The sequence below is a fragment of the Typopeltis vanoorti genome, chromosome 6 (assembly GCF_054136105.1).
Source record: "Typopeltis vanoorti isolate ZY-2024b chromosome 6, IOZ_Tvanoo_1.0, whole genome shotgun sequence".
Taxonomy (NCBI): Eukaryota; Metazoa; Arthropoda; class Arachnida; order Uropygi; family Thelyphonidae; genus Typopeltis; species Typopeltis vanoorti.
In genome coordinates this window covers 61,402,127-61,419,367 of record NC_143554.1, presented here as the reverse complement: position 1 = coordinate 61,419,367, position 17,241 = coordinate 61,402,127, and the positions used below count along the sequence as shown (strand labels likewise).

The 17,241-nt window shown below is 38.0% G+C and overlaps 1 protein-coding gene across 1 annotated transcript in view; it reads left to right on the top strand.

Annotated features, from left to right (window-relative positions):
• The first annotated feature begins 3,677 nt into the window (after positions 1–3,677).
• Positions 3,678–17,241, top strand: part of LOC150105490 (corepressor of RBPJ and splicing regulator-like) — a 146,115-nt gene continuing 132,551 nt past the window's right edge. The window contains exon 1 of the mRNA XM_090393970.1: positions 3,678–3,798. Coding sequence (XP_090250096.1) covers positions 3,727–3,798 — 72 coding nt within the window. The 5' untranslated portion in view covers positions 3,678–3,726. The remainder of the gene's footprint in view (positions 3,799–17,241) is intronic.

The window sequence follows — 17,241 nt, the reverse complement described above, 5'->3', positions numbered from 1 at the left end:
CCGTTTGGCAACTCCTATAGGTAGAGATGACCTTGCTACTGCTTCTGCCTGGTATTTCCAACTCTGGGCCTGGCTCCCACTGAAGAGACCTCAATAAAGTCGAAACTAGTCTGGGTAGTGGCCAATCCCTTAATGCATAACATTATACATATCCGCAAGGAAGTGTGTTTTGCATTATGAGAGATACTGAGATAGGAGTGATGTTAGCTTCCTCCACCTTTGTAACGAGTTGCCCAGTGTTGTACCACTTTACCCCAGTCCTGAAGATATTTTCAGGCGCAAACTTTGTTTGCTCGCACTTGGATAAAGGTTTAAATTAAATTTATTATAGTCTAACCAAGTGAAAAATAAACTTTCAACATATGAAACGTTATATCACGATTCATGAATCAACCCTTTTTTGACTCAAGTACTTTAGATATAAGAAATGGGATTTTTTTTTATCTTATCATAGTCTAGTTGAAAGTGAAGAAATGAACTCACAGATTTTAATGGTTTCTAATTTTCAGATTTCATCAAAGTCCATCCAATGATATCAAATTCACTGTAATAAAACTTTTGACACGTTTTCTCTTTTGTGTTTACGAACGAACAATCCAGATCTAATAGGTACTTGCGCATTTTCAGAAACGGATACGGCTAAATTTTAAAAAAAATGCAAAGTTTTGAGGTATTTTACTAGGGCACCTGTATAGCCTTCGAATTGCTGTTTGCCTTCATAGTGTTAACCCAAATGAAAGAGGGGAAAAAAACGTTGTTATTATTATTATGTGACACCCAAAGAATCATCGAGGGAGGGCACTTACTCTACAGCTCTCTGTCTCCACCACTCAATCCACCAACTACGACTACCATCATCATCTACACCATCTGCTGCCCACCACCCCTGGTATTTTCGCAGACAATCACAAACATCGATGCCAACAGCGGGGTTCGAACCCATAGCCTTCTGGCTGGATGTGCTAACCGCTCGACCAACCAGGCCGTCTAAATATGCAGAAGCAAATGAAATTCTGAAAAAGAACACAATGACAAACAATACATGAGTCAATTTTGTAAGTTGCTATTATACACAAAGTATTAAGCAATTAATAGCAAAGGACAGTTATTAAAGTATACCTATATATAGGTAACTGTGCTTCTTTGGAATCAGATACAAAGAGTGTATATATCTCATGCTTAAATTTCATAAACAATACATGTCAAACACACTTATCAGTATGATTGTAGTCGCCGACTTTGTTTTTTTGTAAAAATTTTCGAAATTAGAAGTTTTAATTAGCTTCCTACCCAGTAGAATAGCTGACCTAAACAGCTGAAGCAAGGGACCGCTGTCGAACAGTGAGTCTTAAAAATCCGCTTAACTGAATTTTTCGAACTCTCTACTACAAACTTAAATTTATGTGACTAATCTGTAGTTATTGACAATTGACAATTGACATTTATGTCTTTAAGGGTGAAGCAAGATGCTTTTCATATTCCCCGCTATCTGTCGTGGTTACAGTGAGGGTAAAATTTACGAGCAGTTTGCTCGCCCTGAATGGGCATGGAGATTATGCATCGTTATAGGAGGCTAATATAGTTTTTGGTCTTCTATATTTGAATATGTCCGTTGGCTCATATGCTGCAGCTTGTTGAATCAAATCATTGGGGTGTGTGGACGTCTTTAGAAAAAACTTGGAAGCTAAGGATTGTAGATAAGAGAGAATATATGGAATATTTGTGTCTCTATGGAGCTGGCTGTTTCTAACATACCACGGGGCGTTCAGAATCATTCTCAAGCACTTGTTCTGCACACGCTGAATCTTGATAATGTTAGCGTTAGAGGTGTGGCTCCAGGCTGGAGAGGCATAGGTGATTATGGGACGAATCGTCATCTGGTAAAGTTGCAATTTGATTCTGTTGCTGAGCTTGCTATTTCTATTAATTAGCGGGTAAATCTGAGCTATGGCTTTAGATGCTTTTGCACATGCAGACTTGATATGTTGGTTGAAAGATAGCTTTTTGTCGAGAATTACACCCAGGTAATTTGTTTCTGTCTGCCAGGGAATTTTAGTATTGAATAGTAACACATCTCCTGCAGGAGACATTGGCCTTTTTGAGAAAAGAACCGCTGAGCTTTTCAGGGGGTTGACTTCCAATCTCCACCTAGAGAACCAACCCTCCAGCTTTAGAATGTTTTCTTGAAGCTTTCTAGTAACGAAGTGGGGTCTGAGGGATCTGGTTAGTATTGCCGTATCGTCCGCATACAGCGCTAAAATGGAAGTCATCGGATTGTGAGGGATGTCTGACATGTATACAGAAAACAGCAATGGAGCCAGTAGAGATCCCTGTGGCACTCCAGCAAAGATATGGCGCTGGGACGATATAGAACCGTTAATTTTAACTTGCATTGTTCTATTCTGAAGATATGAACGGATTAGATGAACCATTTTTAGTGAGATGCCGGCTGAGATAAGTTTGTGCAGGAGTCCAAAATGCCAGATTTTATCAAATGCTTTAGATAGGTCTAGGAAAACAGCTCCTGTGTACTGGCGCCAGTTGTAGCTGGTGATGATATATTCCACAATTCTATGGATTTGCTGGGTAGTACTATGGTGTTGCCGAAAACCAAACTGTTCTTTAGGGAGGATGTTTAGGTCATTTATTGAGGTTTGGAGTCGTGAGAGGATGACCTTCTCTGCAATCTTACCCAGGTTGGAGATGAGACTGATTGGACGATAATTCTGCGGTAAGTGTGGGTCTTTGCCTGGCTTATGTATAGGAATCACATCAGCCAGTTTCCAGGTGGAAGGAAAATAGTGAAGTCTTAAGATTGCATTTATTATACTGGTCAGATGCACTATAGCTTTTCGAGGCAGCAGCTTGATCACCCTGTTTGAGATGCTGTCTGGTCCAGGAGCTTTATTGTTCTTAAGTTTTTTAATAATATCATATAATTCAACAGGTGATGCGGGTGCAATATGATCAGCACTGGTATCCGGGAGGTTTAGTGCATGTCTAACCTGTCTGTGGATTTTATACAGATGATTGAAATCAATGTTGTTATAAGATGGTTTGCACTGATCCTCAAGATTTTTAAGTATGGCTTCTGCCTTATCTGCATCTGTGTGGATTAGGCCCTGGTTTGAGATTATAGGGGGGAGGGATCTGTTTTTGTTTTTGATGTTTCTCAGTAGGCCCCAGATAGAGTGATCAATAGGTGAGATAGAGGCTAACTTTTTATCCCAAACTTCGTTTCTATGCATTTTAAGTGCATCTCTTACTGCTCCATTCAATCTATTAAGCACTGTCTTATCCTGAGGAGCGCGAGTGTTACGAAATCTCTTCCTAGCTCTGTTCTTCTCTCTGATCAGGTCCATAATGTCCTCAGGCAAACGATCAGGCTTGGGAACAGGTTTCTGGAAGGTTGCAACCATTATAGCGGACTTAATCTGTTGGGTGAGGCTAGTCACTGCAGAATCCACATCTTCTGGTGTGCATATGTGTGGGACGGGTCCTATTTGATCCCGAAGTGCCTGTAGTTATTTTCAACTAGGTGTTCATTTTATACGGCTGTATGTTTCAGGAATGTTATTTTATTTTAGGGGTTTAATTTATGTTTGGTAGATGGCGTGGTAATTCCTATACGGTGGCAGACGTAGAATTTTTGTGTAAACAGGTGATTGATGTCTTCTAAAGCAGTGTAGGGAAAAGAGAATTCAGTGTTAGTTAATAATCAGCACCATGGGGAAAGGATATAACAATTATATGTGTAAGAAACCTTTTCATCCGGGATCCAAAGCAAATATTAAGCGAGTAGGTATTAATTCATGAAATATCTTGATGCCCAAAATTCATTAATAATATTATACCGAATTATTGAGTGATATTCGTAGTCATTAATAAAGTTCGTAGCTCATGAAAAATTAGGGCTTAGCTTATAACAATTAAATACAATTACAGCTGTAACTTAACTATAATTAAGAAATTGTAATATTCTACACACACCTCTACACTTGAAAGGTCACAACTTAACTATAATTAAGAAATTGTAACATTCTACGCACATCTCTACACTTGAAAGGTCACAAGATTCATATGGGGAGGAATTTGTTGGTAACCGATTAAGGGAAAAAATAAGTAACCTATTGATGTGTTTCTTAAAGAACTGGGGATTTTACTCAGTGGGAGAAACAGTATGGGAAGAGAGAGATTGTTTCACAGAACAGACGTGGATAGAATGACGATTGAAAAGTTTATTTGGTACATTAGGAGTTTGACAGTATGTAGGTATTGCACAGTGACTGCTCTAGTTCTTACACGATCAGAAGAAAGTGGAGGAATGGTAGTGGCCAGTTCAGCAGAGCAGTGACTGAGAGTACATATAGAAAAGAGATAGGGAACAGAGTGCTTATGGGAAGATGACTGAAGGGAGTGTGAGAGAGAGCAGAGGCGTGGGGGGGGGGGGGCACTTCGAACCTTTTTTTGAACTTTTGCAGTTAATTCTAAAATACAGTCTCGAGAACTCATTTCCAAATATTATAATACTACTGCGAATTTTCCTCAAAATTGCTATAAGTGCTGCTAGGTGTAAGAGGAGTTTTTCTAAATAAAATTGATTAAGAATTACCTACATTACTATGAAATAGACATCGCCACTGTCATCGGCGATTTTGCTAAACAGAAAAGCAAGAAAAATAACATTTTAGAATGTTGAAATTAATGTTTTACTTCAAAAATACACATAGTGTTTTAATTTATTTTCCTGTACAGTACGTCTTTTCAGTTTTTGTAGTATTTTTGGTGTGTATTGAGAGGGGCAGCAAAAGCTCTAGCTACACCACTGAGAGAGTACCCATTAAGTGGATCACCCTCTTCTGTATATCACCAAGAATTTTGGCATCTTTAATTTATAGTATAACCAAGAGAAAAAATCTTGCAACATCTGTCTCTAATCCAGAGTATTTTAGTAATAAGGTGTGACACCTTTTGACTACTTGTATATGGAAATATCACTTCTGCATTATTTCAGCCTTGGTATCACTTCTGGGTCTGGCTTCCACTGATGAGATCTCATTAAAGGGCAAAACTGATCTGGATAGTGGCCCTTCCCATAATGCATAGTATTATACATGTCCATAATAAGGATGTGCATTGCATCATGGGATACTAAGGCAACTGATGTGATGTAATTAGCCACTATAAGTAGCCCAGTCATGAAGTTCCTTCACCTGCAAACTTTGTATATTTAATTTGGATAAAGGATGAAACCAAGAGTATAATTTCTTGGCATCTTTAATTATAGTATCTTCCTCTTTGTTGCATCAATCCAAAAATTGGTAAATATAGCAGCACATCACACCATCCTGTCTTGTAACTTCCTTTTTATCTCTTCATAACTCTTAGCGCCAGTTAGCATCATTATGTTATTTATATATAAAATTCTTGGTCTGCGTCATGGCCTCTTTCCTTCTACAGTCCCCTCCATTATTTCTGTAATCAGTCCCCCATGCCTCAAATGGTGTCCAGTTAGGCTTTTTCTTCTCTTATTGATGTGTTTCATTAATGACCGTTCTTCATGAACTATATTCAGAACTTCTTCATTACTTTTCTTTTCTGTCCAACTAATTTTCATCATCTTTCTCCAGCACCAAATTTCAAATGCCTCCAACTTTTTCATGTCTTGTTTTGTTAGAGTCCAGGCCTCATAACCATATAATGCAATGCTCCGTATGTATGTTTTCACTAGCCTTTTTTTGAGCTGGGTGATAAGTTCTTTACTGGTAAAAATGTTTCTTCTGTTATAGAATGCTTTTTAGGCTAGGATTATTCATGCTTTAATATCTGATTGGTTTCTTCCATCTTCTGTGATAAGACTTCCAAGATATTTAAAAGAGGATACCTGTTGTAGTAGGTTATTATTTATTTCCAGATTTATTTTCATTGGATTTGCTTTACTTGTAATTAATAATTTTGTTTTCTTATAATTAATTTTTAGGCTGTACTGTGTGAAGATTTCTTCCATCTTTGTTAGGGTGGCTTTCAGTTCGTTTTCGTTATCAGCTAAAACTGCTATATCATCCGCAAACCGTAGCCAGTTAACATCAATTCCATTTATCTTAATTCCGGTTTTTATTAGTTCTTTCAGTTTATTTATTGCATCTTCAATGTACAGATTAAACAATATGGGTGAAAGAGAGAACCTCTGTCTTACACCTCTACGTATTTTTGCTATTGCGGTTTTTGTTGTATTGCTGGCTGCTTCTGTTAGAGCTTCTTGATGCTTGTAAAGATTAAATATGAGCCTTCTATCTCTCCAACCTTTATTGTTTTTAGGAGGTGAAACATTTGATTCCGGTCAATACTCTCGAAGGCTTTCTCCAAGTCAAGAAAGATTATCAGAGTATTTTGATTCTTCTCCAATCTTCTTTCAATAACTGTTCTTAGAGCTAGGATTGCTTCTCTTGTCCCCTGCTGTTTCCTGAATCCAAACTAATCATAGCCAACATATTCTTCAACCTTCTTTGTTAGTCTTTTTTGTATAATTTTGAGTAGTATTTTCGAAGCATGTGATATTAAGCTTATTGTTTGATGATTTTCACACTTGTTTGCATTATTTACTTTAGGAATGGGTATGATAGAGCATTGTGTAAAATCTTTGGGGATGATCCGTGTTTCATAAATATCCTTTATGATCTGGAAAAGGTATGCCTTAGTTATGTTTCCTGAGTATTTTATTAATTCTAAGGGGATGTTATCAGTGTCTGGTGCCTTGTTGACTGACAATTCATTCAGTGCCCATTCAAATTCATCTTTTAATATAGTTGGACCAATTTCTTCCATATCAAGTCTTGTTTCACCTTCTATAGCCTTGGTATCTAGATCTTTTCCATTATATAGATCTTCTAAGTGCTCCTTCCATCTATCTGAAATTTCTTCCTTATCTATAAGTATGTTCCCCTGTTTATTTTTGATAATTGTACTTCTTGCTTGTTTTACTGGCTTATTCCTTTTATAATGTTATAAGCTTTATCGACTCTTCCAGTCTTTGTTAGATCTTCTATTTCTTTACATTTCTCTGTATACCATTGTTCTTTTGCTTCTTTACACTTTCTATTTATCATATTTTTTATATGTTTATATTTGTCTTTGCTTTCTTCCTTTAGGGAGGTTTTGTATTTTCTTCTTTTATCTATTAGATCTAGAATGTCCTGGGTGATGCATGGTTTTTTTATTTGCTTCTTCCTTAATCCTATGCAGTCATTTGGCAGCCTTGATGATTGTATCCTTCAAATGAGTCCATTTTTCTTCTATGTTTTTCTTTTCCCTCTCTCCAGTTTTAATGCTTTCATCAGTTTGCTGTTTATAGTTTCTATGGTTTTCCTCTGTTTTCAGGTTACTTATGTTCCATTTGGGCCGTTTCCTTGGTTGTGATAACTTTTTAAATTTCAGATTACATTTCAATAAAACCAAATTGTGGTCACTATCAATATCAGCTCCTGGGTAACTTTTGCATGATTTTACATGATTTTTAAATCTATTTCTTGTCATAATATAATCTATTTGGTACCTTCTTATATCCCCTGGCATTTTCTAAGTATACGTTCTTCTTTTTGGTACCTCATACCAGGTATTTGTAATGATCAGATTGAATTGGTTGCAGAACTCCAAAAGTCTATCTCCTCTTTCATTTCGGCATCCAAGTCCATACTTTCCCACCTCTTTACCATCTTTGCCTTCACCAATGACTGCATTCCAATCCTTTTTCTGAATCTTTTTGAGAACCACCGTGACTCTATTTTTTGCTGTCTCATCACCTGAATAAATGATTCTGTAATCACCACTCCAAAAGTCTCCAATTCCAGTCCATCTCATTTCACTAATTCCCAATATGGCTATTTTTAATCTATCCATTTCTCTCTTCAAATTTTCCAATTTGTAGGCGGGTTCTCACATTCCACATCCCAATGAATGTACAAGGATTTCGCTGGTTTACGACCTGGGAAGCCTTGCTTCTTCCCCTGCCATGCACAAGTATTGAGCCATTGTGCGCTTTACTATCTTTTAGAATGTCCATCCATACTGCTATCTTACTAGGGAAAAATAGAACAAGGTGGTATCCCCTTGCCTTCCTTGTCCAGCAGTAGCCTTCTAGAGAGGCTCAGTGTGCTAGCCGTTTTTCATTCCTTGTGATTATCCACCTACCACGGTATCCTTTACACCGTTGTCACTTATGGTGATCTTCCGCTGATCAGGATGAAAGTTGTTGCTGCTCCAACTTCCAGCTGGCTGTAACTTATTGAATGACGGTTACATTTTGCCATGTCGCATCCCCGTCAATGGAAATGTGTGGCTTTTTATAGAGATAACCATGCCACTCTCTATCTCACCACTTCCTGTTGGTAGATGCCGTCCCATTGTCCATGACTGCTTATTCACGGGTTTCCCTGTTTATTCGCAGCTAACCTCTGTATCCAGAGGCCATTCCCCTATCCGCAACCCGGGGACGCGCTTGGTAGCATGGGACCCATGCCCCAAGAATTTTTTTTTGGGGTGAACCACACCAAATGCGAGAACAGCATTCCGAGGTTGGTTAGATGTAAGACTTAAGTGTTGGAAATTCAGCAGAAGAGAAGCAATGTTTTGAACAAAAAAAAAAAAAAAAAAAAAAGTTTTTTAGAGATTGAGCAGGCTATTGATATAATATGTTTGTGCTAGGATAGCTAGATATGACAGTCAGCCAACGAAGAGAAAGACGATCTTGAAAGAGTATTGGATGGGTGTGAACTAGGATCTTTCTTGTGGATAATAAGACAGGCCCAGAGTTTCAATAGCATTGAAATTCACTAAGTTGCCTTCATCCCATTTGAGAATAATGAGAAAATGAGTATTTAAGTCATGGTAGTGGCCAGTTATGGAAGATCTTGAGGCTTGAATTATTTGACTATTACAGAGTTTCTTGAAGGAGGAAGAGGAATGGAGCGTATTGTCATCACCAAAACTGAATAGGATTTGATGTCAGAAGTTATTTATGTAAAAGAAAAGCATTGGTAAGAGTATAGAACCATGGGGCACTCCTGCATTAATAAAAAAATCTTCTGTGAGGAAGCCATCTACCATGACATTCAATAAACCACCAGTGAGTAAGCTGCCAATCCAGTCACAGAGTGCAGGAGGGAGACCATAAGATGGTAGCTTATTCGGAAGGCCTCATTACCAGACATGATCAAATTCCTTTGAAATATTGAGAGTGACCACTTAAGTTTCTCCAAAATCATTTCATGGCCTATGTCCAAAGGTGAGTAAGATTAGCAAGGAGGTCTGCTGGAAAATGAGAATGGCAGAATTCATATTGGTGATCACTAATTAATTTCATGGGCCTCTGAGTATCAAAGAAATTGGTTTTTGATGACCTACTCCATCACTTTTGAGAGTACTGAAGTGAGAGCAATAGGATGATAGTTTGATGACCAACTTTTGTTTCCCTTTGTTTAGTTAGAAGCTGGATAAAGATTTGGTTTGATGCTGTTGGGTAAATGCCAGATGAATACAGGTGATACAGGATGGGTGTAGTAGGACCTAACATTAAATAAAGTTCCTAATTCTTAAAAGATGATACTAGGATGTAAAGAATTTGCAACATTTTCCTTTAAGATTTATCTGAAAGTTTTTCTTATCTGTACAGTATTTTGGTATCAGTTTTAAACTAATGACAGTTATACTGTTACATCATTTTATTTGGTAGGACATGGGAGGATTGCCTCTGCTACAAATCAATAGGGTTTGTTAATGGAATACCATGAGTAAATAATTTAATTTTATACTTCATGACAGTTTTGAATATTGATGTGACCAAAGTCATTTTATAGCATATTGCAAGTAAGATTTTATACAGGATAGCCTGTATTATGGTACTGTCAAACAGTGTGGGAAAAGGTATGAACTGATCTAGCAGCTGCTGTCTCATTTCCCTTAATTCCAGTGTGGCTGGGAATTCAACTGAACATCAAAATTAAGTTGTTTTGTTTTGTACAACAGGTGTAACACCTCATATAGCACTGGATTTGGATTATACATAGAAGAGGAGATAGCCCTGTAAAGAGCTCAATGAGTGCATAAATTACACACTTTTGTTAGCAGTTTTCTTTTATATTTGCAAATGCAAACTGAATGGCATGCAATTCTGCTGTATAATTACTGCAGTCAAGTGGGATCTGGTTGGAGATAGTAATGTAGGAAACACAGTATCACAGTCAACACAGGTATCAGTTCTTGAGCCATTAGTATAGATAGGCAAGAAATCAGAGTGGGATGCCTCTGTATGCATTAAACAATGACAGATAGACATATGATGGAGTATGAGACTTCTGTAGTTGAAAAAGTGAGAGATTGCAGGATGGAGTGCAAATCTGCCCTGGAGGGATGCTATTATGTTTGGTGTAGGCAATGTTGTCAACATTTATGCCAACAACTTGCGTAGTCTGTTTAACACGCATACCAAAAGAACTTATGGTAGTCTGACATATGTGATATTGAGCTTCCCAATGCAGAGAAAAGAGACTAGTCCATGTAGTCTCTTTACTCTGCACTGGGAAGGGAAAAGAGACTAGTCCACGTAGTCTCTTTACTCTGCATTGGGAAGGGAAAAGAGACTAGTCCACGTAGTCTCTTTACTCTGCATTGGGAAGGGAAAAGAGACTAGTCCACATAGTCTCTTTACTCTGCATTGGGAAGAGAAAAGAGACTAGTCCATATAGTCTCTTTACTCTGCATTGGAAAGAGAAAAGAGACTAGTCCATATAATCTCTTTACTCTGCATTAGGAAGAGAAAAGAAACTAGTCTATGTAGAATGATCTGGAAGAGACTTTAGCTTTAGGCCATAATTAAGAGACAACTGTTTCTGTCAAAGTGATAGAGCTGGTTCATTTGATTCAACATAAAGACTGATTCAAAGCTAGATTATGACCTGTATACCCTAATGATGGATGGATCCAACCATTGCCGGTTACTCTGCCTTGCAAAACCATAGACTTGAAACCCATAATCTAGCTTTGAATGTATAAGCACATGATAAAGATGAAGCAGTGAAGATCGATTGACATCCATTCAATGGAGGATAGAGTGCAAATGAGATTCAGTGCTCTCTTGCTTTTCTCTTAGTTATTTTAGTTTTCTGTCAAAGATTAGTCCTAAGAACTTGGCTTCTGTTGCTACTGGAATAACAGCTTGTCTCATTCTTAATTCAGGATCTGGGTGAAGAGTGCATTTTTGACAGAAGTGTACATAGACACTTTCTTCCTATTGAAAACCTGAACCCACTACTAAGAGCCCATAGAAAAACATGATCATTGCTTGCTGAAGCTGTCTTTCAATTACTCTCATATACTCTCATATTGTGAGTGACAGTAAATTGTGAAATCATCAACATTTTCTACAGTGTGTGTGTTGGGGGGGGGGCTGTTCATTGATTGATTTAACGTTCATAGCAAAAAAGTGTCACACTTAAGACAGACCTTGGGGAATATCCTGTTCTTGATGATATAGCCAAGATAGCATACTTCCCACTCTGAACTTGGAAAGTTTGCCTGGACAAAGTTTTTAATAAATACAGAAAGGTATCCTCTGAGACCTAGGTTATAGAGGTCATTTAATATGCCATATCTCCAGGCTGTCATAAGCTTTTTTTTCCATGTCAAAGAAAACTATGTCCATGCTGATGGACAGCATAGATTTGCTAACGGGAGGTCTTTATTGTAATAAGTAATCTACTTATTACAATAAAGTGACCGCTTCCTTGGACAGAGGAGGATACAAAGTAATATACTTGGATTTCGCAAAGGCTTTTGATAGAGTACCTCATGATAAGTTGACAGTCAAACTAGAGCAGATGGGGTTGGATATTAGACTAGTGCATTGGATTGGAGACTGGCTATCTGATAGGTATCAACAAGTTGTGTATGGGGGAGCGATATCCAGGTAAAGGAAAGTCACTAGTGGAGTGCCTCAGGGGTCTGTTTTAGGACCATTATTGTTTAACTTGTATATTAACGATATTGGTGAAGATTTGGATGGAGATATTCGGTTGTTTGCAGATGATGCAAAGTTGGGACAAACCATGAAGACTAGTGAAGATGTTGTGGCCTTACAAGAAGACTTGAATAAATTGAGTGATTGGGCATGGAAATGGGGATGTGAGTTCAATGTTGCAAAATGTAAGGTTTTAAAATTTGGAAAACAAAGATGGGATGCAGAATTTATGCTTGGTGAGGCTATATTGTTGGAAGTGGAGGAAATAAGCGATCTGGGGTGATAGTGGATAAGGATCTGAAATTTAGGGGACACATAGTCAAAATTGTGACGACAACACAAAGGCTTCTGGGAATGATGTGGAGGACACTGACTTGTAGAAGTAGGGAGATTCTTGTTCCGTTGTATGAGGCTTTGATTAGGCCACACATGGACTATTGTGCCCAGATTTGGTCACCTGGTTTTCAGAAGGATGAAGAGATGTTGGAAAGGGTAGTTTCTGACCTCTGGAATGTTGAGCATGAGGAAAGATTTTGAAGATGTAATTAGCAGAGCCTGCTGGACAGGAGGAAGAGGGGAGATATGATAGAGACCTGCAAGTTGGTAAGGGTTTGTTATAGGCTCAATGCTGGAGAAGTTCCACATAAAATAGTGGGAGAACCAGAAGTCATCCCTGGAAACTGTATAAAGAGGGTATGAGTAGGGGGAGTGAGAGGCTGGTTTTTTCCATGGAGAGTTGTGAATGATTGGAATGCCTCGCCTGTGAGAGTGTGGTGTCTGCAAGGAGTTTGTGTGTGTTTAAGACACAGTATGATGAGCTGTGTGTATGTGATAAAAGGACCTCCCAGATGAGTCTTTAACTCCATGAGGTCTTGGGGTAATAATAATAATAACTAAAACCAGATGTTCTTGCTTCAGAAATTCATCTCTTATATAAGTTTCTAAATGAACGAAATGGTCTAAAGTTGAACAATGTCCAAGAAGCCACATGTATATTGGAAAGAATATCATTGCTTTCTAAATACCAGAGTAGTCTGGCATTAACCATTTTTGATATCTTACAAAGACAACTGGTTAGAGCAGTAAGTCAATAATTATTTGCTTCTGTGGGAACCTTTTGGTTTTGGGATAGCAGTAACAACTGACTTATGCCAATAATCTGGAAACTCTTCCTCTGTAAATATTCTGTTGTATATTGAGCGAAGGAGAAGATTCATAGAAAATGATGGTAGATGTTTTATATAATCATATCATATAAAGTCAACCATTATCATATATCATAATGGTGGTCATCACACTTTACTGCACTAGAGTGAGATAAAAGAACTTTTTAGTTCCTCCTTAACAAATTGCTGATTGTATAGCTCAAGCCCATTAGTAGAAAAATTTAGCCTTTCTTTCTCTTGCTGCTCTTTCAGTATTAAAAATTTGGGTAGATATGAAACTGTTGCTGAGATTCTGGCAAAATTTTCTCCCAAAGTGTCTGCAATAACACTTCTGTTATGGTCTAATGTAGAAAAATGGTGTGATCTGTATCTACCTTTCATTTTTCCAGATTTTATCCCATACAGTTTTTGCACTGGTCATTTGATTAACTGGTGAGGTAAATTTCATCCAAGATTGTTTTTGACTCTGATGTCTCACCTAATGTGCTTTGGACTGAGCATGCTTAAAAGCTATTAAGTTTGATGTGATGTGGTATCTACAGAATATACCCACACACTGTGTTGATCTTCTTTTGGCTGTCTGGCATTCTGGGTTTCATCAAGGTTTTGGGTAGAGTGGAAATCGAGATGATGTTCTTGGAATAAATCTGTTTCTGCCTGGACAATGCAATATTACATATTTTAATTCACTGATAGGTGTTTGACTGATAGCATCAGCATGAAATTTTGTAAGATGGGAAAAAGTGTTCCAGTTAGCCTAGATCCATTTTCCATATGTGCATTCATGTAGGGTAACATGATTCCTGTGAAAAGAACAAAGTGATTGCTTCCATATATGTTGAAGACAACATATATGGAAGCAATCACTTTGTTCTTTTGATGGGTGTGATTGGTGTGCTCAACAGAGAAGCACTTGCGATCATGAAGTTTAGATATGGTGAAATCATCAGATAGTGGATTAGACACAAGTTTGAGTTGCTGTTGACATTTTCTTAATTGTTACCATCTCAGCATACGAGGATCTCAAAGCAGGTATAGTGGTGGCTAACTTTCTCTTTGCATCCTAATATGTTTTGTTCTGTTTTAATTTTTTGTATTTCTTTTTTATCTTTCCACTTCTAACATGCACAAGAGTAAGCTATATGATCTCCCTGACAATTGACACATTTAACTTTTTTTGCAGAGCAAGATTTGTTAACATGATCTTTACTACTACCTCCAGTATCTCAACTGTCCTCTAACAAGGGACAAAGCAGGGTATCTCAACTGTCCTCTAACAGGACACTTGAGATACTGCTTTTAGTTGTTTGAGGCTTAGGTATATCAAAAGAGGATGATGTTCCTGATTGGACTCAGGTGACCATCCTTACATATCAGGATGTCTGACACCTGTCACTCCCTGATCTTTAAACTCTGAACATATCTCCTCAACAGGAAAATCAAGGAGATGTTCCTATTCAGATCCCATTCTTATATCCTCATCTGCAAAAATTGAGTGTTTTATGAGGCTTACTGTGATTGATATTCCACCCATTAATGTTGCTGGGACAATGTTTCCACAAGGAAACATTAGAGCACAATTTCATAACAGTTTTGGGAGGTCCTGCCAGTCCTCCTAAATTTTTTTGAATAAAGAAGGGTGACATTTTTCCTATTGGCTTTTCACCTTTGCGTGGATGATCAAAAAGACTGAGAATCATATATCATTTGTTTCTTACTTCTGTTACCAAATGATGTATCTGTAGTATCAGTACTTTGTTGGGACTTTGTAGGGTCCCTAAACATTTGAGGATGAAGAATTCATGCCCAAGGAGTTTTGAGTTTGGTGCCAGAGCTCTTTAGTCATCATGGAGCCACACATGGACACCCACTGACCAGCAAGCAATGACTGCACTCCATAGAGGAATGCCAGCAGGGCTACCCCAGAAACTATATCAGCACAACAGCAAACCTTGAAGTGAGAGACTTACTGCAACACTGTTGACCCTTGCAGGCAAGCCCACTAGCTGATTGATCCTGGCTGGGCTATCCAGGACCACCCGTCTTCCCGAAGCAGAGACCAAAGTATGCAAGACTATCCAGATTCCCCTTTCTGGATGTCCACGGGTCACACCTCATGGCAAACATGACATCAGGGTGTTGGATCCCAGTGATGGTGGTCTGGAAGAAAGGATAGTAAAAAACACTCAGAAGAAATAGAACAAAGAATACGCAAAAAAAAGTGAAGAAAAGGAGAAAGAATGAAAAGGGCCAAATGTGAAAATTTATGTCCACATTTGGCTGTTGTCATGAAAATTTTTTCATATACAGGAAAAAAAATGTAGGTTGTCCTTAGCTTTTGGATACCAGTGTATCTAACTTTCTACCATTCCAGTTTAATTTTCAGCTTGTCATGTGGTAGTCAATCAGAGGCCTTTGCAAAATCTAAATATACCACTGTGTTTGTGTATCTCCCTTGACCAGTGCATGTCACCTTGTTATATTAAGTAAGTTGATTGCTAAAATACAATCTTCCTTTAGCAAACTCATACTGTCCATCAGAGAAAATGCTGCTGTTAACCCAATTTGAATTGTGGTCCCCACTAAACTCTCTCTAACACTTTAACCACAGCTCCAACAAACGAATTGGCCTATAATTTGAAGCCTCAGTCTTATCACCTTTCTTATGAAGTGGAACAATTTTGCTCTTATTCCACTTCTTTGGAACCCATCTTTAAAAAAAAACTCATGTTTAAAAAAAAAAAGGTAAATGAAAGCTATTAACCACCTGGAACATTCCCTCAAAATGTGATATATCAGGTCCTACAGCCTTATGAACATAAAGTTTATTGAATTCCTCATATATCTCCTCCTTCCCACTGCCCTCAAGTTCTATGTGATAAACTGTTTTGGTATATTGAAAGAAAGGCGAGTTGCTTTGGTTGTCTCTGTAAGAGACAACCAAAAGCCAAAATCTTGTGGCTGTAAGAGACAGCCACAAGCTATCACCACAATCCATCACCACAAAATCTAAACACTAGTTTAGATTCTGGCTTGTGGTGATAGACCCAAGTCTCAGCACCAGTAATAATATCTTTGAAAAATGAGGTGGACTGTTTGTGGCAGATGCATAAAACATTCTGAATAAAACTCTAGTCTTTGATCTTTCAGTTCTTTCAAGCTGTGATATCCATTTGCAGCAAATAGTTTTTATAATGTTTTTGTTGCCTCCTGAACACTGTGCTTAGACAACCCAAGTCTTCAAGTTCATTGGAAATTACATCACACACCTGTATGATGAATCCATTCATCCATCTCTCTCACTCTGATTTTCATTGTTTGTGGCAGAACTGATCTCCTGAAATATATTCTCCTTTTATATGACTAATCTATCTTAAAACCTTGTTGCCATCACCATACATAAAGTATAATCTTCTTCCTTTCTTCGTATTAGGCCTAATGGCCTGTTACGGAGCTGTTCTTAGCCCTTCCAAACCATATCCATCCCAAGGATAAGGTGGTTAGCCCTATGCCTCCCAGTGTGTCCTATATCTGTAGATGTGTGTGTTCACAGGGCCAGTTTGCCTGTTCTGGGGGATGACAAACCTGAGAATCCGGGTGAAAAAAAAAAACCTACCTTCGTATGAGACCGGCTAACTCACCTTTCATTGAAAGAGACTAGATAAAGGTTCCTCACGTCACTGACTCTGACTGGAATCAAACCCAAGTCTTTCCGACCAATGGGTTTCGTCTATACCGAGTGAGCTATGGAAGCACTATAAAGTATACTTTTTAATGAATTTCCTTGGCCATTCTATTCCTAATTTGATTTCAAATCCAATAAGAATCCATTTCCTCCTGTAGATGGCACATGGACTAGCAGTTGTAAAACCTGAAACAACAACAAAAAAATTGTTTTATAGAAAAGACAGTTCAAAATTTTCTACAATAAAGTTGAGGATATTAAGTACAGCATTTGGGATTTTATAAGGGAACAGGAATTGCTTTTCAATCTACTCTTATACTTAATATTGGCCTGGTTGGCCGAGTGGTTAGCGTATCTGCTCTCCAGCCAAAAGGCTGTGG